Below are 26,251 nucleotides of genomic sequence, written 5' to 3'. Positions count from 1 at the left end.
CAGTGCACTTCTGCGGGGCAAGCTTCTTCAAACGGGGAAATCTACTTTTGCACCGAAAAAAGCATCTAAGAGCTTATGCTGGGTTCAACGGGATGCTTCGAGGTTCCAGGAAGCGAAGAATAAATGGAGGAACAATTATCTGGCTAGTGTCAAAGAGGAGCCAGAAATTGATACATACGTGGAGCAAAATAAAACTCAACAGCCTTGTGAGTCTGGGGATCATGGGAGCTCTGAAGAGTCCGATTGTGGGGAGCCCTTACATCACTATCAAGCTTTCAAAACCACCAGGGTCTGCTCGGTCTGGTCCACATGACAAATGGAAATCAGAACCTACAGCCCCCAACAGGACAGGAGCTGGCTGAGAGTGAATCACCAGAAAATAACATGTACAGAAACACACGTATTGGGAGTGGGAATGTGTTGAATGTGATATGGGCTTTGATGAAGTGGCAAAACTGCATTTACATTATGTAAAGCATGCTACTGGGGAGCTGCCGATACCACACGATGAGATGTTGAAGATATTTAGGGTTGAAGGCTCACATAAGCATTTTTTTTTTCTTACTTTGTCGACCATTTATTTTTGCATTTCTTACCGTTTAAAGAAATATGGTGAATTAACAAATTGTTAGCAATTGTTGATAAATGAACTTGTAGAATTGATACTTATTATCTAGTGTGCTGAGAATGTTTTAACTTTAACTCTAACCCACCGTTACATTTAAAATGTATAATGTCCCTGGGGAGATGATAAGGAGGTTCTACAACAGATTAACTATTAGTGTCTGATGCTATGAGATTGTACTACAGTTTGTGAATGCATAATTATGATATGTAAATTGAGATGAAACAAAGTGTTGCAAAAGCAAAGCTACTTCCCCTTCCTTCTTAACCCAAATAAAATGAAATGCATTCAACGTGGTGTGTGTGTGTGTGTGGTGTGTCTGTGTGTGTGTGTGTGGTGTGTGTGTGTGTGTGTGTGTGTGTGTGTGTGTGTGTGTGTGTGTGTGTGTGTGTGTGTGTGTGTGTGTGTGTGTGTGTGTGTGTGTGTTTTTGTGTGTGGTGTGTGTGTGTGTGACATATATCCATACATGAAATGACAGCAAAGGTACGTGTGCAGGATTTCTGTGCATAACATTTAAACATCTCAAACTAGAAAATAAAACTGAACAGAAAAGTGAAATATGTACATGTTGACAGTGAAAGATAACAATCTGTAAAAGTAACATTAGGATATTATTTAAATTAAGTGTGCAAGTAAAAACAAAGCATATGTCCACAAGTTTAAAACATCACACAAAAAGTATACATTTTATTTTGTATTCTAAACATAGTTGAGGTATTGTAGTCTTTAAGCAGAGTGGGCGTAGGGCTCCTGCATGAGTGGCGGGCTGATTGTGGTAAACAACTACAATTCCCATGATTCCTCTGCGACCCTCTCAGGAGTGACGTCACGTTGTCTGCAGGTCTGTTGGCTTTGTGCAGAGCGACGCAGAGATGTTTGGGCGGACGAGAAAGCATAGGTAATCTAAATCTACATCCTCCTGCATTCATACAGCTATACGGGATATTATCATGGGATACGTAGAAAGTGACTACATATTTAGCTTCTTTGGAGCTGTTTCGGGTCGGAAACGCTAACATTTCCAACCGTATTCTCCTTGTATATTAGTGAAAATAATAAGCTAACTGCGCTATCTGCGAATAATATCAATATTTTCAAGCACTGTACACATACACGATTCATACAAATACGAGTGTACAATGTAGCTTATAAACTAGCATTTAACGGCTGCCCTACATCGTCTTTCTTTTGTAATACACATGTTTTAAACCCATTCATTCCCTGGTCCTCCAGCTGGCGCATTGTACATCACAAAGGTCCCTCACTGCTTTTAGAACAAATCAAATAGTGGATAGAATAATTTGTTAGGAAGCAGGTTTACTACTACTAATACATTGTTGGTATCTTGTGTGAGTCTCAGTGAATGTGTTGGTTTACCTGTGTAATTAACAGTCATAATGTGTTTCTCTGTGGTACCTGGTTTCATAGGAACATATGAATTGCTACACTTGCTTTTGAGAAGCCAAAGAGCAGGGAGCCATGCAGAGTCCGACCCAGTCACCGAGCGGGCCAAATCCTGGGGCCACAGCAACCCAGGAGCCACCACTGGACACCGAGACGGAAGCTCAGCCAGCACAGAGTGATTCAGATGAGCAAAAAGAGAAGGATGAACCAGCAGCTCCTGTTATGACTGAAACTGTAACGCCCCAGGAAAATGGGACAGAGGTGCAAACAGCAGAAACACCTGCAAGCCTGCCAGTCACTCAGGCAGCGGAGAATGAGCCTGCTGTCCAGCCACAGACAGAGCCCTCAGTTAACAGTGCAGGGGTCGAGACTGACTCAGCTTCAAAGCCAAGCGTCCCCTCAGAACTGGACACAAATGCAAAATCTAAGTGTGATGAGAAAAAGGCAAAGAAAACGGATAAAGGTGTTCGTGAGCCTAGGAAATACATTCCTTCCAAGAAGGCCATGGTGGATCCTCTGAAGATGGACATGTCCAAACAGCCGGTTATACCCCTCACATGTGAGTGTTTTAACTTGTATTGTGTTGTTCACATCTTTCTGAACAAGACATGGATGGGAGACCTGTTTGTTGTTAAGGACTACTCACTGCTTACTAATTTAAATATAAAAGCCACATTTTGTAGTTGGAAGGTATCGTGCTTTCTCATATCCCAGCTAACATTGTGTTATAACGGTTCACATGATAAATAGACACTGATTTTCTACAGTGGAATGTTGAAAGCTGTGGTTTTACGTTAAATAGCTAAATATTGTACAAATGTCTACAGAAGTTAGTTACACATTAACATTAATGTGTATTTCAAAGTCCGTTTTTAGATAATACAAGATAGTATTCTTTAAATGCTTTCAAGTTTTGCTTTACCATATTACCAAAACATCTGGTTTGGTTAAACCTGTGCAATAAACAATTGATGGTGTTCAAAAGCAGCCAAACAAAACACTGAATATTAGAGCCAGACCAATATTTTATTTTAGAATATTTCATTGCTTATTTAATCAATTTTGGTTTTCAAGTTTTTCGAAGAGCCCTGCTCTTTACCAAAAATGTTTCTTGGAATTATTATTTTATGTAAACAATGAGCTGATACATCGTAAAAATATTTATCAAACTCTGTAGATATATTTATTTGGGTATTTTCTTTACAGGCTACAATGCACAGAGGACAGTACTGATGTGATTTCTAATTTTGACCGGCTAGTACTAATTGAATATAGCATAAGTTGTTAAGGATACTTACTTAGCAAAACACATATGGTCTCCTTTTTTGACCAGACAATGATTTGTTTACTCCGTATGGAGTGTATGGATTTATCTTAAAGGTCACTTATTGTGCAAAATCCACTTTCTCATGTCTTTTATACATAAACATGTGTCCCCACTGTGGAAAGAGATTCTGAAAGTTTCAGGAAAAAAGATTCTCTCTCTTTTTGTCCTGATCCATTTATATAAAAAACCTGTCTGAAAATAAGCTGATCAGATTTTGGCCACTTTATGATGTCATAACGATCGTTTGGCTTGTGTAACCATTAGCCAATCACCAACCAAGGTAACCCCCCTTATCACCTGGATCTCCTCCTAGAGCACCATTGTGTTATTTTGAACCAAATATCTCTCAGAGGGGTGTGGGGAGTGGCTCCTTATTTTCATCTAAAGTAACAGACAGAGAATCAGCACTTTTGAAACAGGGCTGACACAGAGGAGATTATGGGATGCTACAATTGGTGATCTGTTTTTCAAGCCAAACACTTCAGAGACATGTTTTGTATATATCTGAGACCTATAATATATTGATGAAAACAGTATAATAGGGGACCTTTAAATGTAAACTTGTTCCCACTCCTGTCTTGTTTCCCTCTAGCATCTCAGCTGTCCCTGCAGTGCTTTGAGTGCCACATAATCTTCAGTGATGTCAAGAGCAAGGAGCGTCACCTGAAGCTGAGCCACCCTGCAGAATATGAACAGTGCATACTGAGGAACTCCCTTTTCGCCTGTTACGTTTGTGACCGCCACTTCACTAACTCCATAGATCTGATGCTCCATCAGAAAGCTCACACAGAGAAGAAACCCTTCAAGTGTCCGATTTGTAGCGAGGCCTTCAACAAGTCATCAGAGCTCACCTTTCATAAAAAAAATCACTATGGCCAGGACGGTTATGAATGCACAGACTGTGGGAAAAACTGCAAAACGATGACGGCTTTGAAGTATCACATGCGCAAACATTCTGGAGAGAGGCCGTATGTTTGCAAAGAGTGTGGAAAAAGGTTCAGCATGTCCAAAGCTCTGCAGAAACATATGACTGCACAATGTCAAGGAGAGGGTGGAGACCCAACAGCTGACGCTCTGAAAAAAGCTATTGGTAAGAATAAATGGAGGTCTTAACATTTTACACATGCTAACTTAATGCTAGCAACCTGGCTCTTAATATGGATTGTAATTAATATCTTTATCCTTTATCTTGTCATGTAGTGCCATCATGAGATCAACATTTAATTTGTCCAATATTTTGAATAATGACTGGTTACTGCAAAAGTAAAAACATTTCAATAAGCCTCAGCATTTGGGGCTAATAAGCAAATACTGGCATGCTAATATGCTTAACTAATAGAATGAACAGGGCAAACATTTCATTTGCCGACTATAGCATTTCGTTGAAAGCAACACTTGCCTATGTACAGGTTTAGATTAGTACAGTGAAGTATGTAAGTAAATGTTTTTATTTTTTCAAAATGTTTTTGTGTTATTTAGTTTATACCACAATAACTGTCTTTTTATTGTCTCTAGGGCCTTCTTCAATAAAGTATCCTTGTTCTTTATGCAAGGCCACTTTCAAGTCTACCAGGACACGGCAATATCACATGAAAACCAAGCACAACATGGTGCCTGCTACAACAAGTAAGGCCCTCTCAGCTGAGCATCAAGGGAAACATAATACACCCATTATAACTCCAATATCTATTTGCCAGTCATCACTACTACAGGCAGGCCCCAATGGACCTCTGCAAAAAGTTGATGCCAACATTGACACAGAGCAGATTCGCAGACTTATTGAATCTTTGGGAAATGTGCAGAGAGTAAACCAAGTTGTCATATTGGGGCAGCTGCCACCTCATGCTGCACCGCTGGAAGTCCATCAGATGTCACAACTACCACAGACAAATTTTATGGAACTGAAACCGACAGGATCTAACATAGTTGAAATGGAACCTTTAAACCCATGTTTTGCACTGGATCAAACAATTATACTTGAACCTATTACGCCAGAAGGACAACTGGAAAACCCTGATTTCTCAGAACTAGGTTCCAACATAACAATAGGTGAAAATATAGAGCAGACTCAGACTGAACAAACAAAAAGACCTGAGGGAGAGGGGATGCATCAGATCCTTCAACAGCCTGATAATAGTGCAATTCAGTTTGATCAAACAATGTTTCAGAATGGAGTAGATCAAGACCTTGAGCAAACAGTCATATTAGAACTTAACCAACTGAAGAGCTTGAACTACCACAAACCGTGTCACAAAATGAAATCCCATCATCCTCTCTGGTAAACGCTGACCTGCAGCAGATGGCATATCAGACTGTGATAGATGAACAAACCAACATGTCAGACACAACTCTTGTGACTGGGCTGGAGCTGACATTTTTACAAGCAGAGCAGCAGGGCCTTCCCTTTTTTGTTCCATCAGACACACTCACACACACAAGTGGAGCTGAAGTGGTTGATTCACAAATGCAAACAGTAAGTCTAGATCAGGAACACCCTGTGATGGATGGAGCTGCACCACAAGAGACACAAGAAAAAGCTGAACAAGATCAATCTGAACAAGAACCACCTGAGAAGCTGCCGGTAGAAGGGAAGAACGGTGAGGAGTCTGAAGTAGAGGATCCACCTGCTAAAGAAGTGTTTCCATCAAACTTAGAGACCAAGCAAGTGCCACAGGTGTCCGAGTTACCCGTAAATGTAATGTCAGCTCAAGAACTTGTGAAAGTGCGGAAGAGAAATTCAAACAAAGCGTTTATCTTACAAGGATGTATGCATGAACTAGGCGGATCAATATACAAGGATGATTTTCAAATTGATGCTACACCTTCCAAACGGCAAAGAAAGAAAAGTCTCATCTTGTAGTTAAATGTAGCCCTCAAAGCAAAGCAAAGAACAACAAGAAACAGAAAAACCATCACAGCAGCATCAGCCAATACAAGAAGACGAGATGAGAGATAAACACTAGCAACAATTCTCTCAAAGAAGAAGGTTTTGCCACAGAAGAAGGGAAGAAAGGGCAAAAAGGACAAGAAAAGCAAACATTTTGTTTCTAACGCTGAAAAAGATTCTCCTTCATCAACCCAGGATTCACAAGTCCAGCAAGTCAAAGAGGATACAAGAAAAAACAAAACAAAAAAGCAAAAAGAAGTGGTCAGGGAAGGTGTGACACTCATTAGTAAGCATAACACTTTAGCCTCGCCTGTATTTAAAAAGAAAAAACAAACCAATATAATGCAAAAAGATCAGACCAAGAAATCAAAGGGTGGAAAGCAAAAGAAAAACCTTTCAGAAGAGGAAAAAGTCGAAACAAAAGAGAGCGCAGCTTCAACAGACATATCTGGAACACATATAACACAGGATGCTCTACTTCTACTGAAGGGTCATAAACAGCCTCGACTTAAGGTTTACAAATTAGACCCTTCAAAGGCATCAGACCAGACACAGGAAGCTTCACCTGTTGAGGGCAGCACAATATCCCAAAAGAGTAAAGACATAAATTGTAAACATTCAACAAGTGAGTGTACAAATACGGAGGATAAGAAAAAAGGAGGAAGAACTAAAAAGAACCAGAAAACTCTCTCATTGTTGTCCTCGCTGCAGGCTTCCCGTCAAACTCCTGAGACACTGCCTGCCAAGCCAAAGACAACAAGGAAACGTAAAGCCTGCTCAGGAGTGGAGACTGAAGGAGTGATAACTTCTCATTCCAAGCGTGCCTTAGAGTGTAAGGACTGTGGGCAAAGATTTAGTGAAGTCTCGTCCCTTCAGAAGCACAAGGCAATGGTGCATATCGTAGAGAGTCCCGGTCTCACTTACACAAATGGAAACATCTTTGAAGGCGTCTCCACGTTGGATCTTTACCAGCTTCCAAAACAGCCCAATAAGGTTGTCGGGGTGATGAATGCTGCTGCAGACTGGGATACTGAGCCTGAGATTGTAGAGATGGCATTAGATGAGAAAGAGCGAAGTGTCTCTTTTCCAGCTTTGATTCCATCCCCATCTTTTCTTGTCCCTCCTTCCGATGTTGAAGTCATTGAAAATGAAAATAATGGAAATGAAAATACGGCTGCAGATAAACAGTCCTGTACCTCTCAAGAAGTTCACTTACCAGCCGATCAAATGAAAACCAGTGGAATGCATCCAATCCTACCGTCCGAACGCCCATTAGGTACCTCTGCTCAGACAAAGAGTTCAGAGTTCGGTGAGCCTTTGCCATCAGACGAGAACAAGCAAGAAGAAGCTTCCCTGAGGAATCCCAGCACAGAATCTGAAGTCCAGGGTACCACCGATGAGGACATAAAGGAGAATTTACTTCTTGATGTAGATTTAGTCACTGTTGGGGAGCAGAATGACAGAGTTGAAACAACCTCTCAAGAAGACTCTGTTCCTCAAAATGAATCAAGTGTAACCTGCAATCCTGAGGATGGAAGCATCAACACACTTTCTGGGCAAGTTAACAATGAAACAACAACTGGAAGAAGTCTAACTTCACAAACCGTGTCATGTTCCACTCATCAAGTGGAGATCAAGGAAGAGGAGGAAGAACTGCTAGTACAGAAGAAAAAAGGAGGAAAAAGAGCTATTTCAAGAAATGCTACAAGGGGTAGGAGAAGAGAAACAGGACGTTTAAAACGGGATGCGATTTCAAAGAGAGCTTTAGTTGGAGATACCACCAGAGGAACAGAGTCAGAAAAAGAACAGGAGGAATGTCAGCTACTTTATGAAAAACGTCCCATCAGCTCTGCTTCAGAAATACATGATGACGGCCAACCCAGCATAAAGACATTACAGCCAGAGATCAGTACAGAATTTGAGACCAACAAAGCTACGGCTCCAGCTGCATCTTTGTCTACCATTCCCTCTACATTAGAGAAACCTCCTGAAGAACCAGTCGTGTTGGAGTCGGCCACCAGTACTGACCAGGTAAAGGGTGTAAGACGATTGCAGGGAGGAGAGGAACACAACAGGGATGCTAACCAGTCTCCAGTCATCATACTCGAGAAGTTCCTCACCTCCAGACAAGAAGCAACTGCTGACAAGGAGCCAGGCCTGGTGATAGAGCGGAACCATCAGAGACAGGTGAGATTGTACCAACAAATACCATACGTTGATGATCACGATCATAAATTGAACATTGTAAACTTAAAACTTTGGTTTTGGTTTTAGGATTTTTACAACATTGCTGAGAATGAAGACCTGGAGAGCCAGCAGATCAAGGTTGAAGAGAATATCCCAGATCGTCCACTGGTTACACCCATCTGTCAAAACAGACTGAGTGCAAGTGTGACTTTGCAGCACCATCGTGATATAAGGACCGTGCTGGTGAAGGAGGAGAGCAGCCTCGTGCTGAATGAGACCCAGGCCAGCGGCAGACACATCCGATGGAATGTGGAGCCAGTCAACACGGAAAACACGTCCAATCCATGTAAGTACTAACGGCACTTTTGGTACATTACTAGCACAATTGTGCTAGTTCAGCATTCAGGTAAATGATATTATTTGATTTCTTCCTGGAAGATGGATAATAATAAATCGATACCACCCATGTGTGGGTATGGAGCTATAGCCAGAAAGCGATTCAATTAAGTCAGATTAATTAAGTCTATTACGTTCGTCAGGGACAATGTACCAAAATACAACTTATCCAAAAAGAAGAGATGTGTTGTACCTAAATATGAGCTTTTTTTCACCTGCGAGCTCTACCTTTTCAAGGTAGTACATAAGCCTATGCCTTGATTTCTTCCTTTTCATAAATGTATGTTTTTTGCTTTCAGTAATTGAGAGTGAGGAGACAGCCATAGACGAGAGTTGCGTCACCCCCCCTGAGTTCAACACCAACCAGTGCATCTTCTACCCTGTAAAGGAAGAGGAGAGGGAATTTTTACTGGGGGCTCAGACCAACAGTGGGAATTCAACAACGGGGGCATTCTGTGATGCCCAGCAAACAGAACAACATGTAACAGATCATTCAAGTGAGTTGTTGCCTTTTCCCAGTGATATTTAACAAAGATTATCCAATTATTTTAATGTTGAATATGTTAACAACAGATGAAGGCTGCCATTCTGCACCAGGCTACGAGGAGATGGGAGTTAGACAACTGTCAGAACCAGGGGTCAGTGACTCTGCAGATAGACAAGGTATGTTTTCTTTTAGAAAATTCCCTGTACTTGTGGCTACTGAGAAAATGCTAACATTTGTAGGCTAATTATTAAATATAAAGATTATACTTTAAATAATTTGTTTGTATATGATCTGATCCTACAGCTGAGGCAGAAGCTGAGATGCAGCATCCACCTGACCTCCGGGACTTTCTCCTCCAGAGTTCAGATGAGGAGGATGTGGGTGTTTTTGAGATGTCTGATCCTCAGCTTGACTCAGAAGCAGAAGTAATGGCTTACTTCTACAAAAACCAAACAAACAGTGCACAGCAGGCCGGCAGTGATGAATCATCACAAAAGTACAGTAGATCTTTCCTTCTTCACACCTTCACAGATAACTGCGTTTTTCTACTTTTTAATTTAGATTAAATATTGTCATACTGTTCAGTAATGATGTTTATTGTGTTATATTATTGTAACTCAAAATGAAAATGAAAACTCAAGCTTTAGGGAGAACATTATGTGTAAAATGTTTTTGTTTTCTTTTTTATCTTTTAGCATGCCAACTACATCAGGCCAGATCCAAGCACCAAGAGAGGAAACCAGAACCACAGAGCCCATTGACTACTTCTCCAAGTATTTTGGTTGGGATACCTGGGTAGAGATTGCTAATTGCACAAATAAAATATCCAACATGCCCAGACCTGTCACATCCAGAGAGGTTGCACAGTTTGTTGGGATCCACATTGCAATGGGAACTTTGAAGGTTAGTGCTCCGTTTTTTGAAAGTGTATTTGTCTCCGTGTCATTTTAAATTTCAACCTTAATGTTGAAACTCATTTAAATGTGTGGACCAAAGCGCCCTTTAATAATTGAAATATAGCGTGATGCTGAAAATAAATGCCTTTTTTTTAATAGTTGTTTTAACCACTGTAATGCTTAATACTGGTCAACTGAAAGCAGCCATTTCAGAACTACACACTATTTGGAATGCTGCTGACAGGTTTTTAACCCAAAATGAGAGCTCATATAACTCTTGTTTTATGCAACCTACACTGGCTGCATGCATCTTTCAGAATTTAGTTTGAGTCCTTAGTGTTTAATGCACTTAATTGCCTTGCCCAGGATTGTCCCCAAACACTAAGATCCTCCACAGATGCTCAGTTTGGCAATGCTGCTTTTAGGCACCACTCCACAAAATATGGAACCTATCTGTTTTAGACTTGCTGACTCATCTATTTTTTTAAATACAGCCCAGTAATAGCAGCTGTCTGTCTTTGTATCTGTATAATTCAAATGTTTAGATTACGGAAACACAAATGCTCTCATTTTCTACTTGTTTAAGTGTATGTTCTTACACTTTAATCTGTGTTTTTAGACTTGTTTTGTGCTGCATTTTGTGAATTAAATGTGTTCATTCATTCTAACTATATAACTTAACTATTTTTCAGTTTCCCAGTCCGAGGCTCTACTGGGAGAACTTGACTAAGGTGCCCTTGGTTGCTGACTCCATGCCACTTTCCCGTTTCCTCGAGCTGTCTCGCATGTTGAAGCTTGCATGTCCTGCGAAGGATCCAGTCAACAGTAATGTTCAGGAAGGAAGATGTGATAGTGACTTTCAAAATGCTCAGCAAGGTCAACCCCACTCTTCTAGCAGGCAAAGTGAAATTGGCCAGCGAGACACGCTAAATGAGCTGAGCAGCTCACAAACACAGACTGATCCCCTGTGGAAGGCTCAGCCATTATTGTGCCGTTTCAAAGCAGGGTGTCAGTCTCTCAGACAAGAGGGTGATTATGCAGTTGACCAATATCCTCTACCTTTGACTGGGAAAATGCACAACAAGAAGCTGTCTCTTTACTGTACTACATTAGTTGGATTTGGAGGTTTGCTCTTACATGTGGATCTTAAGTTGGGTCAGTCCAGCAAACAAGATGCAGTAGAGAAAATGGTCCCCAAAGGTAGTATGGTGTTTCTTTGCAAACAGGAACTGTCCACCCCTGCAATGCTGGAGCGTCTGTTAGTTGCCGGCGTTCATGGTGCCGGAAGGGTCGGAGGAGCCAGAGGACAGATCGGAGATGAGTTTGTAAGCTCAGATGGGAAGCTGATGTTACGCAGATCACACTGTGGCTTTATACTTTCTACAGCGGGCAATAACCAGAGGAACATGGCCTCATTGATGGACAATTTTGAGAAGGCCCAGATGTCGGCTCAAGTCAACAGAGATTTGCAGAATCTTTACTCAATTCCTCTCACTGCCTCGGCCCCAACCTGCTGGCCTCAGGCGGTGCTCTGGTACTTAACAGATCTGGCTTTGGTCAACTCCTGGCTCCTCTACAGACAGGATCACAAGGCAGTGTCTGCACTTTTGACTCTAATGGCCTTCAGATTGGAGGTGTCCAAATCTTTGATCCTCTCGAATGGCTGTGATGCCCAGGACTCAGTCCCCCCTCAGACCCCCAGAGAGAAACCTCATACAACAAATGAAAAGCCCAATCCCAGCCTGGTGGAGGAGAGTCCTCTGCCAGATGCAGCCACGCGGTTCGACGGTTCAGGACACTGGCCAGAGCAGCTTGGGGAGGGAGAAGGAGGCAGGTGCCGCTATGGAGACTGTCAGAGAACATCTCGAGTGCTATGCCTTAAGTGCTGTGTTTTTCTTTGTATCTCACGCAACCACAACTGCTTTTTGAATTTCCACAATCAAGGGAGTTTGGGAAAAGAGTAGCATCAACTGCAAAATTCACCCATTGACATTATGCTTCCTGATTTAGAATGTAGCTGTGCTTTTGGTGTACTACATTCCAGTTAATCAAAAAAAGTTGTATTATTTCCTCTGTCCTTACAACTTTTCCATGATACCTTTCACTGGGCAATGTTTGGAAGCATAATTTGTGCTGCAATTTAAAAACAAATGCTTTGTGATGTGGCGTTATATTTGTAGTGTCCAACTGAATTTGCCTTCAGAAGGAAATTCAATTAAATATGCATAGCCATACAATTGGTGCTGCAAAGAAGCACAAAGTATGATTTTGGCATTACAGTGTTATTTTTCTAAATATTTATCTTAACCTGACCTAACATGAATTGACATCCTTAAATGGGCTTGTTTTTGGCTCTGAATTAAAATGTTATTTATTTGAATTGAAGAATACAATAAAAGAAAGATGAAAAGATACATCTTGCCTTTTTTTGAAGACTGCCGACATATTTTTGAGCCATCTTTATTTTATTGCATTTTTGTGTTGTTTTTTCTACTTTTACATGTCAAAATGTGTTGAAAGAAATTTGATGTATTTATGCATTGAAATTGCACTACAATAGGTATTGATAATATTTAATAGTGGTGAATTTCATGAAGATAATTGTAAAAGTGAAATAATTGTACATTTAATACAAAAACTCCTGTACAGAGTTGTGTTATGCTGCAGATATAAGTCAAACAAATACTACAAATATTACACTTTTGTGTGTAAGCCATAGACTGTATATATAAAGGTGTACGCTTGTTGGCATTATGTTATTATATTATAGGGGAGGTTAACAAAGCATCGATAGAAAATGTAATGAGTTGTTTTGGGTCACGTGACATAGACCAAACATAGAATCAGATTGAATAGAAAACGAGATAAATTCAAATCCATGATCGTAAACAAATAACTGTATCTGTCGTATTTTAGATGATGGTATTAGTTAATTAAGTGTATTAAATGTACGGTCACATTTTGAAACGTTTGTTATAGTGCTATTATAATGTAATAAAGTAATGTTCACCGTGTCCGTGAACATGTTTGTGTTTCTTCCTGCACAAAATGCAAAGTGCATAATGCATAACGTTCCCAGTTCATTTTATATTATATTTGTATTTGTTGATATTTTGTTTAAATGTTATCAATAATGTAACGAACACTCCACGGCAGCCATCTTAGCTGTACCAACGGCTATCACATCCACCAGGAAGTGTCCGATCTATTCGTTGTATTTCTATAGGGTCAACTCTTATTCAGTCAAACTACCTTTCAAAGAGCGGCTAGAGGTAACGTCTACTAAATGTTACATTTTTAAATACTTGGTTTTATGGCTATACAAACATGCGACATATGGTTACACGACAGGGGCATGTAGCCGCAACACAATTAGTTAAAACTTGATACGTGAAAAGGCACGAAAAGTCCTCGATTCTCTTTGAATGGCAGCCAGTGTTGTTAGCGCTAACTAGTAGCTAGCATGCTATCTGGCGTTAGCCCGCTCGGTAGCCCAGTACTTTATGATTAGCGTTAGCTACGTGCACATGTTAAACACTTAAGCGGTTATCGGTTGTGTTTATGGTTACCGCTTACGATAAGTTCACGTTAAGGCCCCATGGCAGTTAACCAGAGGCCGGATGAACTGCAATTGTGCTAGTTAGCCTAGCTAGCGGCCCTAAGAGCAGTTACATAGCGTTAGCCGAAACTTGGGTGTTTGCTACTACTAGACAAACAGGTGAAATACACTTGAGGCAATACACGTTGTGGTTTCGATGTATTTTTGTTTTATATTTATCAAAGATGAACTTATCGTGGAATGTATTTGTTCACTGTCGTCTGTTGAACATAACTATATGAACGCAATCAACGAAATGTGGGGTTACGTTTGATCGAACCGTGTTATATGTTCCCGCTTTTATTTCCACGTCATGTAACCTCACGTACATTTGTCGTTGTGTTTGCCTTCTTTAAGCAAGCTGTTTTGAGTGACGGTCGAGACCACCCAGTTTACCAGGATGGACTCGGATATTTTGAACATAGAGGATATAGTGATGGGACGGGCATTGCCGGATCCACCTCCCGAAGTTCCCCCTGCAAAGCCAGCGGCACCATACAAACCCATCAATTTTAAGGGACCTCCAACGACCACCATTCAACCTTGTAAGTGTTTCGATGGTCATAACTTAGTTTGGATTTTCTTTGCTTGGTCTATCTAATTTGCTCATGTCCTTCCAGACCAGCATGAGAACCTGCAGTGTTTCCAGTGCTTCATCACCTTCTGCAGTGCCAAAGCCAAGGAGAGGCATATGAAAAAGAGCCATCGGGAAGAGTATAAGCAACAGCTTCAGCAGGTAAGCTTGACATTATCAGTTCATATAATAACTACAAAGCGTAACCGTTTGGGTCTTTTTAGAACTTTTGAATTCAACAATGTTCATAAATAAACATAGTTTTAAATTGGTGTTTCAATGACAAGTCTTTTTCCAACTCTACTTTCTGACACTGAGTTGTATGACCTTTATTTTGCAGTGCCTGTTCCTTTACTCCTCAAATTATGAATGTAACAGGTTTCTTGGGTACACAGTACCCCACATTACGTTAAATGTAACATTTGTCAAAATGTAATGGTAATGCTAAAAAACTATAGTTCCAAAGTACATTCACTTGTGTGTTTCAAGTTACACTTGAAATGTACAGTATGTAGGTAAGCTTCACGTTATAAAGTTCATACAATTAATACATGTTAATGGTCAATAGCCCAAAAACACGCTTCTGCACATCACTTGATTCTGAAGAACTTGGGCTGAACATTTCACCAATTTAGCCAAACCTATTTTAACTTTGGCCCCTCTTTTTTTGTATTTCTTCACAGGGAAACACATTGTTCACTTGCTATGTGTGTGATCGCACTTTTCCTTCATCTGAAGAGCTGACACAGCACCAGCCAACACACAGCAAGGACGATAAGCCCTTCAAATGCGTGCACTGCAAGGAGAGCTTTAAAACATTCTCTGAAGTGAGTGTCATGCTTAAAAGTAATTTTCCCTGGCTGTATTGAAACTAAAATACACTATTTCTTACTAAATGTTTTTTGTATTTTTTTTACCCGTCACATAACAGCTCACAGCCCATAGACGACAGGTGTGTCCAGAGAAACAGTTGGTTTGTAAGGATTGCAATGAAACCTTCAGGAGTGCAGGACTGTTGCGTACTCATCGCATTACCCAGCATCCCCGCCCTGACGTAGAGACCGCAGAACAGCCAGAGGATGCTGCGAAAACCCATCGCTGTAAGAAGTGTAGTCAAGGCTTTGAAACAGAACCAGAGCTGATAGCACACCAGGAGAAATACCCTGAAGGCCAGCAATGCAACGGCAGCACTTCATCTGTCAAGAAACGCGGGCGGCCTACCAAAGCTGAAGACGCGGCAGCAGCTGCTGATAAGAAGGGAAAGCGTAAGAAGAAGGATGAGCCTGAAGCGCCTGAGGAGGCAGAGAAGGCTAGCAGCACATCAGAGGCAGCAGCCGCTCCAGCTGAAGAAAAGGGAAAGGCAGCTGGAGCAAAGCGTGGCCGTCCTCCTAAGGTGGCAGCAAAACCAGAAACTGAAGATTCGAAGAGTCCTGAGGATGACAGTGATGCTCCAGCAAAGGAGAAGAAAGTTAAAGCAGAGGCTGCTCCTGCAGCCCGTCAGCACCCCTGTCCTGAGTGTGACCAGGCATTCCCCAGCTTGATTCAGCTACGTGCTCACAAGAAGGAGAAACACGCCCCTCGGAAGGCCCATCCCTGCGAAGAATGTGAAGAGAGCTTTGCCCGTCCCGAGCAGCTGGACGCCCACATGTCCCGAGCTCACGCCGTGGGCCGCCTCTCCTGTCCAACCTGTGGGAAGAGCTTCGGCCGTGAGCGAACCTTACAAGCTCACCTGAAAAGTCACCCCGAGGAAAAGTCTGAAACCCCAAGTGCAAAAAGATAATTGAGACGTGGGGACCCTGTAAAGTCTATGGTTTTTGAAGATTTTAGTCAGGAATTGTGCTTTTTCTCTTTTAACATAGGAGTTCTGATGGTTTCAGATGAGTTTGGAATGATTTTGAGAATGACGTTTTAGCAAGCTTTGGATTTTAAGTTGAGTTTGATTAAGAACTGTTGACATTTTGGACGGATGCATCTTGTAAATTGACTAACCAAATGTTGTTAAAAACATTTACTACTCCCTTTGCCAGAAACCATAGTTTATTTTTAAAAACTAGGGGTCGACCGATTAACGAGGCCGATATTCCGCATTTTACAAATTATCGGTATCGCCCTTTTTTTTTTATCAAATTGCCGATACAACTTTGGCTCTGATGCAGCCGTTTCTCTGGCTGCAGTCGCCACTGTTCACGAGCAATGTCCCGCCCACAGCGCTATCTGATAGGCTATTACTGAAGTGTCAATCAACACTGAAGATTTTACGGGCTGCAGCCAGCCAGAGAGGCGGGACCTTCTCAGATTACAGGCAGGTGCGAAGAACGCAGACAGAGGCAAGCAGCAGCAGTGAGCGGTAATTCGAAGGTAAATCAGTTGAAAGCCGAAGTTCAATAAACATCCCAATCCCCTATGCTGAAGTTGCAAAAACACCACGATCTTATGATCCAATTCTATCAGTTTCCCAGTTACAAAGGCACCGTGGGGTAGCGTCTCACAGCGGAGATACTTGGACGCACTGGGACGGCTGCCAGTGGAGCCTCGCAGCAACTCTGCTTTCTGCACCACAATCTGGTGCTGCTGAATTGGGACTACTAAATGAGTGAGACTCAAATATCAGAAGTTCAGAACAAGTTTTAGTAGTTTTTATTTTATTTTTACTTAATTTACTTTACTTGGGGTCACAGAGAGGAAACCAGTTTTAAGATGTTGAAAAGTTCATTGAACATAAAAAGGCATTTCAAAGAAGTTGTGTTATTCTACATTTTGACACAAAGATTTTCTGATTTTACTGCAAATGTATATCAGTTATCGGTCTCCTTGATTACTAATAATCGGTATCGCTATCGGCCTTGAAAAAGCCATATTGGTCGATCCCTAGTAAAAACAGTGTTTTGATTAGCGGTTTAAGTGATTTGTTTCAGTTTTTTAAAGCGTGAAATAATAAGTGTGGTGTGAGTTTATTTCTTGCTGACTTGAGTTGTGAAACTCGGTGTGGAAAGTTTTCCTCTTGTTTGTTTTGTTTTCAAATTGCGTAAGTTCATATTTTGAAGCAAATTAGATGCCTAGTAGAGATACTATGTTTGAATGTTTAGACAGTTTGTCAAAAGAAATGTGTTATGTACAGCTTCCGGTTCATATAGTGCATTTTTTTACTCAATATTTTGATTATGTTCCTTTTCTAAATTAAGTCTCATTGAAGAATCATTTTTAAAATAAGACAATTATGTCCTGCTAAAGAAATATTTTTGCCATAGTGCTCCAGCTTCAATGTGATTTTGCCACAATAAAAAAAATACTCTTAATGTTTCACTCGAATAATATCTCATGTCTTAGACATTTCTTAAATGGAACTCATGACTCTTCAATGCTTTAGGGTCCCATGTTGAAATGTGTATATCATGTGTTTTTCACTGATTGGATTGTTTCTCTCACCATTGCAATGTGTCTGGACACTGCAAGAATTTAATAAAACATGCTATCTCAAGGGAGGCTGCCGAACATTTAACTTGTCTGTTTGTCAATGTTCACACCTTGCAAGACATTTTTGTGAGCCTCTTTATTGTTTAACATTTAAGGTACTGTCATATCATACAGGGAGTCAAGTAGCCATGATGTAATATTTATTATATATTTTAAGCTCACATACTTGGGTACATTTTACACAATACTAAAAGTTTACTCTTATAAAACGTTTATTTCAACTACTAAATGAGAAAAGGATTACGATAAAGTCCTGGATATTTACTATTATCAAACAACGATAAACCCTAAATAATGAATTATTAAAAAACATTTTAGAGCATTGCTTTATAGATCCCTATAAGATGGAAAATTTAGCTTTTTTTCTAGAATATGGTCACTAACCTACATTTCACTGCACTCCCTGTCGAATCAAATAGTAGCATTTTAAATTGGCATATAAGAAATGCCCAATAAAGATATTATACAAATTGGGTCATAGATTGATAAAGCATAAATAATAAACTCCAATTATTATCTATTAATGCGTATACATGGTTTACAAATTGTTTTTGAATGGATGTCAAATCCATGGTTTTTGTATCATGTGACATCAAGAGGGGCTACACACACATGCATTAGTCATTGCTGTAAGCCCCAATACGTTAATACACATGACTCTGAATTGAGCTATAGGAATTGTACTTGTACTTCTACAATATACACTGAAGTATATTACATTTGAGAAGATGTAATTTTTCGAGCACTGTTTTGGGTAAATCCTTCCACCTGTAATATCATGTAATACCGCTCCGAGGCGCTAGGTGTGCTCGAGCGCCCACACGAGTTTCCTCTCCTTGTGGTGCTTCATTTGTTTTCCTAATATTAAACACCCATCTATCTCTATGCTGTGACCAGGTTATATGAGTGTACAGCTAGCTAGTCGGTATTTCGCTTATCTTTCCACACCATGGTGGCACATCTTTGTGGGGGTTTCCTATAAACGTCGCTCCTCTTTCGCCTTGGGACACAAAGCTAACACGGAGGTTGTTGTATTGTCCTGAAGCCACGCTGTGCCACCATCAGTTCCTCCTGCCAGGTAAGGGAGGTGCATTAAAGGTGCGTCATAAAATGCATTTCCAAGGAAAAGTTGTCAGACAAGCTCGATAGGAAAGAAAGAGTTAGAAAAAAGGACGCAAACCTCGAGTTTCAGCGGCAGATGTAGTCGCTCGACAGGTAAGGGGGATATTACCTGAACATATTGTGTCTTACACGTTAACTTATAATTGTGAATGTTTATTCAACTATTTTCTGATCCATATCCCTTCGTGCCTCCTCAGCCAGCAGTCATGTCCATTGAATACACCATAGATATCCAGCTAACAGAGTTGGGATATTCGGACATCTTACAGCCGGAGACCACCTCTGATGGAGAGACACCCAGTCAGTCTCCCCCCTCACTTTCAACCACACACCTACAAAGACTTGACCATCCTGCCGACCTTCCACAGCTAATAACTGATCAGCCTGACACTAGGGAGAAAGATGTCGAAGGAGGAAACACTACACAGAATCATTCAACAGAAATGCAGCAGGACATGGAGGACGACTCTGATGACAGCGATGTGTATGAGGAAGAAGAGGTCGACGAAGACGACGAGGAGGAGGATGATGAAGATGATGATGAGGAGGAACTAAACAATGGTATGACTCATTCCCTTTTGACACACAACATAAAGTAGTAATGTATTGTTTAGAGTCTGTCTTAAACAATAATGATATTGCTGATCTGGTTTTTGTCTCATGATAAGATTCAATGTTTTGACATCCAAAGGTACCACACTTTTGCACTGGGTGATTATTTTGACGTAGCACTGTCCCGTAGTGGTAAATGTTTACTAGAACTCCACATTTGTCTTATCAAACTGCTGAAAATAGACCCACAACAAATGTGTACTGCTGTTTAAGTAGCACAAATACAATACAGTGCCGGGCTGGGTTAATTTGTGACCTGTTTTAATGTTTAATGTGTACCACAGGATATAATGGGCTTGGGGCTGAGTGAAACAGCAGGGTGGGAGATCTGAAACAGGTTCAGGTGTTTTCATAGCATTTCTTAACAAAAATATAAAATATAGCTGGTATTAATTTCCAATTTTTCCACAGAGTTGGGTCTTTCAGGGGAGTACAGCTGCAGTGTCTGTGATCTCCAGCTGTCCTCCAAATTCAAGCTCCAGGACCACATGAATCTGCACACAGGAGCTCGGCCATACTGCTGTGCTGAATGTGGGAAGCGTTTCTGCCAGAAAAAAAGCTACCGAGTCCACTTGCGTACGCATGCCCAGGCCAAGGTGGATGTTCTCCAGTGCCGTGTGTGTCTGAAAGGTTTTCTCTCACCGAAAGACTTGAAAGACCACCTGTCCAGAACTCACTTTGAAAACGAGTTTTACGAGTGTGACCTTTGCAAACGTGTGTTCACTTCTCTAAAGGCGTGTAAAAATCACGTTATGTTACACAAATCTAAGCAGGATGTTGTATGTGAGGTATGTGGCCGCAATTTTAACTCTCCAAAATCTCTCGCGCGCCATCAGAGAACAACCTGCCACCACAATTTTAAATGCACAGACTGCACAAAGACCTTTACTAAGAAGAACGCTCTCCTGAAGCACAGCTTCTCCCATCTAGGCTTGTTGCCTTACACCTGCGTAAGATGCCACTGCCACTTCCGCCTGGCAAAGCTGTACCGCCAACACAAATGTGAACCTGAACGCCTTCACTGTGTGGCGTGTCTGAGAGAGTTCCCCAGTCAGGAGGCCTTCAAGCAGCACAAAAAGGACACAGGCTGCTGGGGCAACCAGGAGCCTAAAGGGGACGAGATCCGATGTCTGGAGTGCGGGCAGAGATTCGACACTTCTGAAGAGCTGAAGAAACATGCCGGGGCTCACCAGAGGGTGCTGAAGTGTGCTGAATGTGGAAAGGGTTTCCGCTCGGCCTTACTGTTGATGTCCCACATGGGGGGTCATGCCGGAAAGTCGCCATGCCTTTGTCAGAGCTGCGGAGTGGGCTTTCCCCACCAGCAGAACTACGACAGCCACCTGAAGACCTGTGGGAAAACACCCCAGCCTGCGGTGAGTTCAGGGCACTATGTTGATGTACAGTATCATTTCAAAGCAGCAATATCTGATGGTCTATTAAATACAGATCATATAATACACCAATACATGAAATTAGTTGTATTAATATAATACACCACTGGATGACAACTTTACACAGACATGTTCCACTGTCCTCTCTAGTAAAAAGATTCAAATCCACTGTGCTTGTTTTCAGCTTCATTGTCAACATTACATTATTGTCATCTAGTTTTGTAGACAAAAAGGCAGGGGACATACATTTAATTGTGGAAGCATTCTAAAAACATCAATATCAAAGAGATGATATGCCAGTTCCTGTTCCATGGTAAAAATTGTAATTGAAACCCACCGCAAGCATGGGTTATGGGTCTCTCCAGGTTGATTATACCGTCACGTGACACTTGTGTTTTGTAATTTATCGAGTAACTGGGATGTTTTGTTGTTTTTCTCATTTTAGAGTGCTCCCAAGAAGCGGCCGGCTTCAAAGAGCTCCTCATCGGATTCAAAAAAGGTTGTTGCAAAACCAGAGTCAAAGAAGCCAACAAAACCAGAAACAAAGCCCACTGTCGTTTTAAACAACCCCGCTGAACCAGTGAAGCATTCTGGGAGTCCAGGACCTTTGACTGGTGTGTCTGGTGGCTCTGTTTCATCAGACGGTTTATGGAAGCTCACCCTAGACAAACAGCCGCCTCCTGGCGTCAATCTCGTTGTGTTTCTTCCTGTCTGTGCGTCTCAAACCCCCGGCCTCAACCTCCCATCTGCATCCTCTCCTACACCACCGGTTCTAGCTCTGCAGGGCCAGCCTCAAGAAGCTCTACCGCATACCTCCGGAGTGCCGCTAAATGGCCATCTGAATTTAGATAATGGGATCAATCCCGAGTGTGAAGCACCTCTGGATTTGTCCAAGAAGTGTAACTCATCCAACTCAGCTCCGAGCAACATATCTCTTCTTCCTAAAAGTGAGCCAGGAGAATGGTACTCCACAGGAGAGGCTAATGGCACTGAAACAAAAGAATTTCTAAATAGTTATAGCAAAGCGATTGTTAAGACAAACCCAGAAGAGAAATATTCAGAAGTGAAGCAGTTTAAAATTGATCCTATGGATCTCTCCAGTTTTGAGGTGAATACAACATCCTCTGGACTTATAATAGACATAAAGAAAGAGCCCAAATCTCCTGGTCCTGATCGAGATCCAAAATCATCCACATCTTGTCAGCTGACTGAGAAAGAAATTAAGATGGATGTTGATATTTGAAACTATGCTGATGTAGAGAAATTTGACATTTTGTTAAGGGCAAAATAAAAAGAGTTGTCACATATCCTACTGGAGGGTGTGTTTAAATTCTGCAACAGACTGCTGTACCTGTGGCCCTGCAAAACAAACATGGAGGTGTACATTGTATGCTTTTCTGTCTTAATCCCTTTTTCTACCATCCAACCCCCTTTTCTTAGCTTATCAACCTTGTATGCAAAAGCATTTTTTGTCATATTCTTTCTCTATTAGTGTGTTTCTAATGCGGGACCTTAGAAAAATAAATATTTTAGTTTATTTATAATTAATAAAAAACATTCCAAACGCTTGCCTCTTCTGGCATTCCTTTTATTTGAATTTCCATATGAAGCTTTTCCCTTAGGCCAACGGAGCAAAAGGGTACGGTTGCTGTTCTGAAGCCTATGCAATGTAAACACTTCCAATTTCTACCTTTTTTCCGTACTTGTTTTTGTGTGAGAAATCCTTAGGTTAATGAATGTGTGTATAGTTGAAAGAAAAGACACTGGATTTTTTTTTTGTATAAATAAACATTTCTTTATATAGACAATGTGTAATATTTAATGAATGCAGAAATGGTACTGTTCAATACTTTTCTGTCACTTTGTCATTTGCTGAAACTTTACAGCCTGCAGGTATCTTTTCATGTTTTTCTGAAGACAAATAAACAGTCGTCCTTGTTGCAACATCAGTGTGTGTCTTGTTGACATTCGTTTGTTCTTAATCCAAAAAGACATCCTTGTGTCTCTCATTAAACAGGAAGACAGCATCCACCTGTACCTGACGCTACATCCACAGCGTCAGGTAAGTCTTTTACTAGGGCTCGCCTTTATCTTGAATATGTTATCTTCAACCTAGATAGAGATTGAGACGAGACAAACACAAATTCAAAACTTACCTTTTGAAACTTTTAGAGCTCTGTTGTTTTTTCCGGATATTCGGATTATTTAATATATCTGTCTGCGGATTTTACTTTTATCATATCTAAAAATAAACGAGTTTACCTTCATGGTTTTTGCCAATTGCCAGACTAATAGATGCTAACCGGTGGATCTAAATTCCTCGTTCCTGTTTCATTTTACCTGTAATACTTAAACATTTTTTTTTTTAAATGTTATAGGAATAACAATTTATTTGGTAGTTTGATCTACTGTGATTAAATACCTTCGTGCTTAATATTATTAATAATATATTAAATATTCAATCGGTGTTTATTTTGTGTGGTGAACATTTATTGTTTAATATAAAAATGGAAAGACTCCAACTCGTGTCACATGATTAAAGAACCCGGATATACAAAGTCTGCTGCCGAGTGACGCGATGTTTGTAACGGTGATTTTAACGGGAGGAGGCTCCAGTAGATAAGTTATCATATGAAAACAGAAGTGCATTTTATTAGGCCTTCTTTGAACCTCAGTGTGTGATATATGGAAATCGTTGTTTTAAGCTAAGCTGTACATCCGAGGACAACAACACCGTTTGTTTATATTCATGGACAAATGAATAATAAGTGTAGCGACATTGTAAGTAGACCCCGTCAGTCCATTTGAGAGGAACTTGTGTTTCAGCTAAAGTTAAGCAACATACATCTTTGTCAATGCACAATCAGTTGTACTTTTGGTTATCTATACACTAAATGTATCTGTTTTATTTGTTATATGTCCTATATTCATGTTGCACTGTTGGAGGAGCCTGTGACTTAAGTTTTTCATTGCCATATCTACACTGTAGCTAATGTGCACATGACAATAAAGCCTTGAATCTTGAAAATGCATTCAGACTCTCAGCTGTGCCTTGTACTTCTTGCAGCGTGCTCCTGGATGGAGATGCATCAGTTCATTGGTGACCTTATCACATCTGGAAACTTCTTGAAGGATCAACAAGATGTGCTTACCACAGCATGGGGCGTTGCTGCTGCAACTGCTGTTGGAGGTGGAGGTGAGGGTCTACGGTTCAAAGATGGTTCACTTGTACCTCCACAACAACATCCATCTGCCCGGGACAAGTCAGAATCAGAGCCCAGCAGACAGCTCCAGTCTGGGGCATCACAGAGGAAGATAGAGCCGGCCAACGACAGAAGAGAAGGTAAGAGCTCAAAATGATGGTTTCTATAATTTTCTTGCGTTTATTATATTGTAATTCATATTTCTTTATACGTCCAGATGTGCGTAACACATGTACCTGTCCTGGCTGCCCTTACTCCACTTCTCCTTCTTCCTCTGATACTTTAAAACCTGGACAATCCATGTCCTCACCCCCACGCTCTAATGCAGTATGCCCCCCCAAAGACCTCCGCAGGACTGCTCCAATGAGCCTCAGCAGTGAACCCAGCAGCACCACACCTGATCTGGAGACCAGGGGGTCCAGCCGGCCACAGGCGGAGGGGGCAGACACTCACAGCCCGGACCAGACTCCTCCTTCCAGAGGGTCTTTGGGCCCCGTGTCCCACCCCTCCTTGTTTCCCTGCTTGTGTTGCCATCGCCCGCAAACCTGTACCCACATACTGAGCCACCAGGAAGGCACTGACTCCCGTTTTCCTCACAGCTATCATCCCTTTCATCACAACCACTGTCCTATAGCGTCTTGTTTACCTTGCCCTCAGCTCTCCGGCCCCTTCCCCTGCTTGCCTTGCCAGCGCTCTTCCCCCCCCTGCCCCCACCAGCACAGACAAACACACACTCAGCAACAAGAAGAAATAGGACGGGCGCCTACGAGCGTGTTGTCGCTGCATCCCTGCATGCACTGCTCTGCCTCTTTCTCCAGACCGTCCCAGTTGCTGCAGCACCAGCGCTCTGAGCACGCCCACAAACAATCCGGTTTCCTCTGCACAGAGTGTGGCAGAGCCTTCAACTCCCACAGCAATCTCCGCATCCACCTGAACGTGCACTCGGGCGCCCGGCCATACTCCTGCTCGGACTGCGGGAAGAGTTTTAGCCAGTCGGGGGCTCTGAAAATCCACAGGCGGATTCACACAGGCGAAAGGCCGTATTCCTGTGGATTTTGTAGCAGGGGGTTTCCCCATCTTGCAGGGGTCCGGGCCCATGAGAGGACACACACAGGAGAGAAGCCTTACTGCTGTAGCCAGTGCGGGAAATGTTTCACCCAGTCAGGAGCTCTTAAGACCCATATGCGCATCCACACAGGGGAGAGACCCTTCATCTGCAGCTTCTGCGGCAAAGGCTTCTCCAACCGCTCCGGGATCCGCTTCCACCACCGCACAGTCCACGGGCTGGCCCCCCAACACGGAGGAGCTGGAGATGTAGATCGAGGTCCAGCAGGTCGTAGTTGTCAACCTGGGCGCCCCAGGACTTTTCCTGGGCTAAATACACCCAACAGTCTGGATACAAACTCACAAACAAATCCCAGAGAATGTCCTGTTTCTGCCGTTGCTCATCCTGGTAATGAGAGCAAATCTCAGTCAGGGGAAACAAACCCAGGCACCAGCAGAGGGGGGCTTCTGTACGCATGTGAAGACTGTGGCCTGCGCTTTAAGGACGCCCCGTCCAGGAACAGACACCAGACTCTAATGCATTACTCCTCTGAAGGGAGGGAGGAGGAGGGGCGGGGGGTAGAGATGAGCACAAACAAGAGGGTCCCTCACAGTGGTACATTACAACAGGCTAACAACATCCAACCATTAGAGTGAATAGTTCTTAAAAACAAGTGTTGGAATTATGTTTGCGATATAGTTAAGTATCGCACTTTTACATTTGAACAGTCTTTGTTATATATAGCACTACATCTTTTTCAGACCTAAATTAAGATGTTTAATTTCATTTGTAAAACCAAAACTGATATATATTTTGTAGATCTTAAATTCAGAAGTTCAATTATCTTGTTCAAACCTTAAACTGTTGGATCCCATTGGAGGTATCCAGCTGCTTGTTTCATGTCTATTTTTAAAATAACCTTGATACTGTAATCACACACCAGGTCAACTACGGAAATGTTTTTCCCCTTAACAGTTTTCTTTTTATTGTGCCTTATTCAGCAGTGGTAGAGGTAAGCCAATT

General features: G+C 41.7%; 4 protein-coding genes across 6 annotated transcripts; all 4 read left to right on the top strand.

The window, feature by feature from the left end:
• Positions 1-1,452: 1,452 nt before the first annotated feature.
• znf576.1 (zinc finger protein 576, tandem duplicate 1) lies at positions 1,453-12,623 on the top strand. The gene is made up of 11 exons (XM_071206054.1): positions 1,453-1,523; positions 2,054-2,588; positions 3,949-4,446; positions 4,872-5,635; positions 6,316-8,430; positions 8,518-8,776; positions 9,126-9,323; positions 9,400-9,489; positions 9,617-9,809; positions 10,009-10,216; positions 10,902-12,623. The coding sequence occupies exons 2-11, from the start codon at positions 2,105-2,107 to the stop codon at positions 12,171-12,173; spliced, it is 6,081 nt and encodes a 2,026-aa protein (XP_071062155.1). The 5' UTR covers positions 1,453-1,523; positions 2,054-2,104; the 3' UTR covers positions 12,174-12,623.
• Positions 12,624-13,407: 784 nt separating this feature from the next.
• znf576.2 (zinc finger protein 576, tandem duplicate 2) lies at positions 13,408-17,880 on the top strand. The gene is made up of 5 exons (XM_071205853.1): positions 13,408-13,481; positions 14,165-14,352; positions 14,428-14,543; positions 15,065-15,208; positions 15,313-17,880. The coding sequence occupies exons 2-5, from the start codon at positions 14,208-14,210 to the stop codon at positions 16,159-16,161; spliced, it is 1,254 nt and encodes a 417-aa protein (XP_071061954.1). The 5' UTR covers positions 13,408-13,481; positions 14,165-14,207; the 3' UTR covers positions 16,162-17,880.
• Positions 17,881-18,681: 801 nt separating this feature from the next.
• On the top strand, positions 18,682-23,062 carry LOC117461071 (zinc finger protein 572). Of its 2 annotated transcripts, none has more exons than XM_034102758.2 (4): positions 18,682-18,933; positions 19,175-19,538; positions 20,001-20,962; positions 21,426-23,062. In XM_034102758.2, the coding sequence occupies exons 2-4, from the start codon at positions 19,184-19,186 to the stop codon at positions 22,221-22,223; spliced, it is 2,115 nt and encodes a 704-aa protein (XP_033958649.1). In that variant the 5' UTR covers positions 18,682-18,933; positions 19,175-19,183; the 3' UTR covers positions 22,224-23,062. The 2 variants fall into 2 exon arrangements, with proteins under 2 accessions (XP_033958649.1, XP_033958648.1); XM_034102757.2 differs by having other exon boundaries at positions 18,682-19,070.
• Positions 23,063-23,431: 369 nt separating this feature from the next.
• LOC117461073 (zinc finger protein 586) lies at positions 23,432-26,204 on the top strand. Of its 2 annotated transcripts, XM_034102760.2 has the most exons (3): positions 23,432-23,761; positions 24,048-24,323; positions 24,401-26,204. In XM_034102760.2, exons 2-3 carry the CDS (start codon positions 24,059-24,061, stop codon positions 25,882-25,884), a joined length of 1,749 nt encoding a protein of 582 aa, XP_033958651.1. In that variant the 5' UTR covers positions 23,432-23,761; positions 24,048-24,058; the 3' UTR covers positions 25,885-26,204. The 2 variants fall into 2 exon arrangements, with proteins under 2 accessions (XP_033958651.1, XP_033958650.1); XM_034102759.2 differs by having other exon boundaries at positions 23,432-24,323.
• The last annotated feature ends 47 nt before the right edge of the window (positions 26,205-26,251 follow it).

This window comes from Pseudochaenichthys georgianus, chromosome 16 (genome assembly GCF_902827115.2).
Source record: "Pseudochaenichthys georgianus chromosome 16, fPseGeo1.2, whole genome shotgun sequence".
In the NCBI taxonomy this organism is placed as follows: Eukaryota; Metazoa; Chordata; class Actinopteri; order Perciformes; family Channichthyidae; genus Pseudochaenichthys; species Pseudochaenichthys georgianus.
The sequence above is the reverse complement of the archived record's forward strand: the minus strand, read 5'-3'. Positions and strand labels throughout refer to the sequence as shown.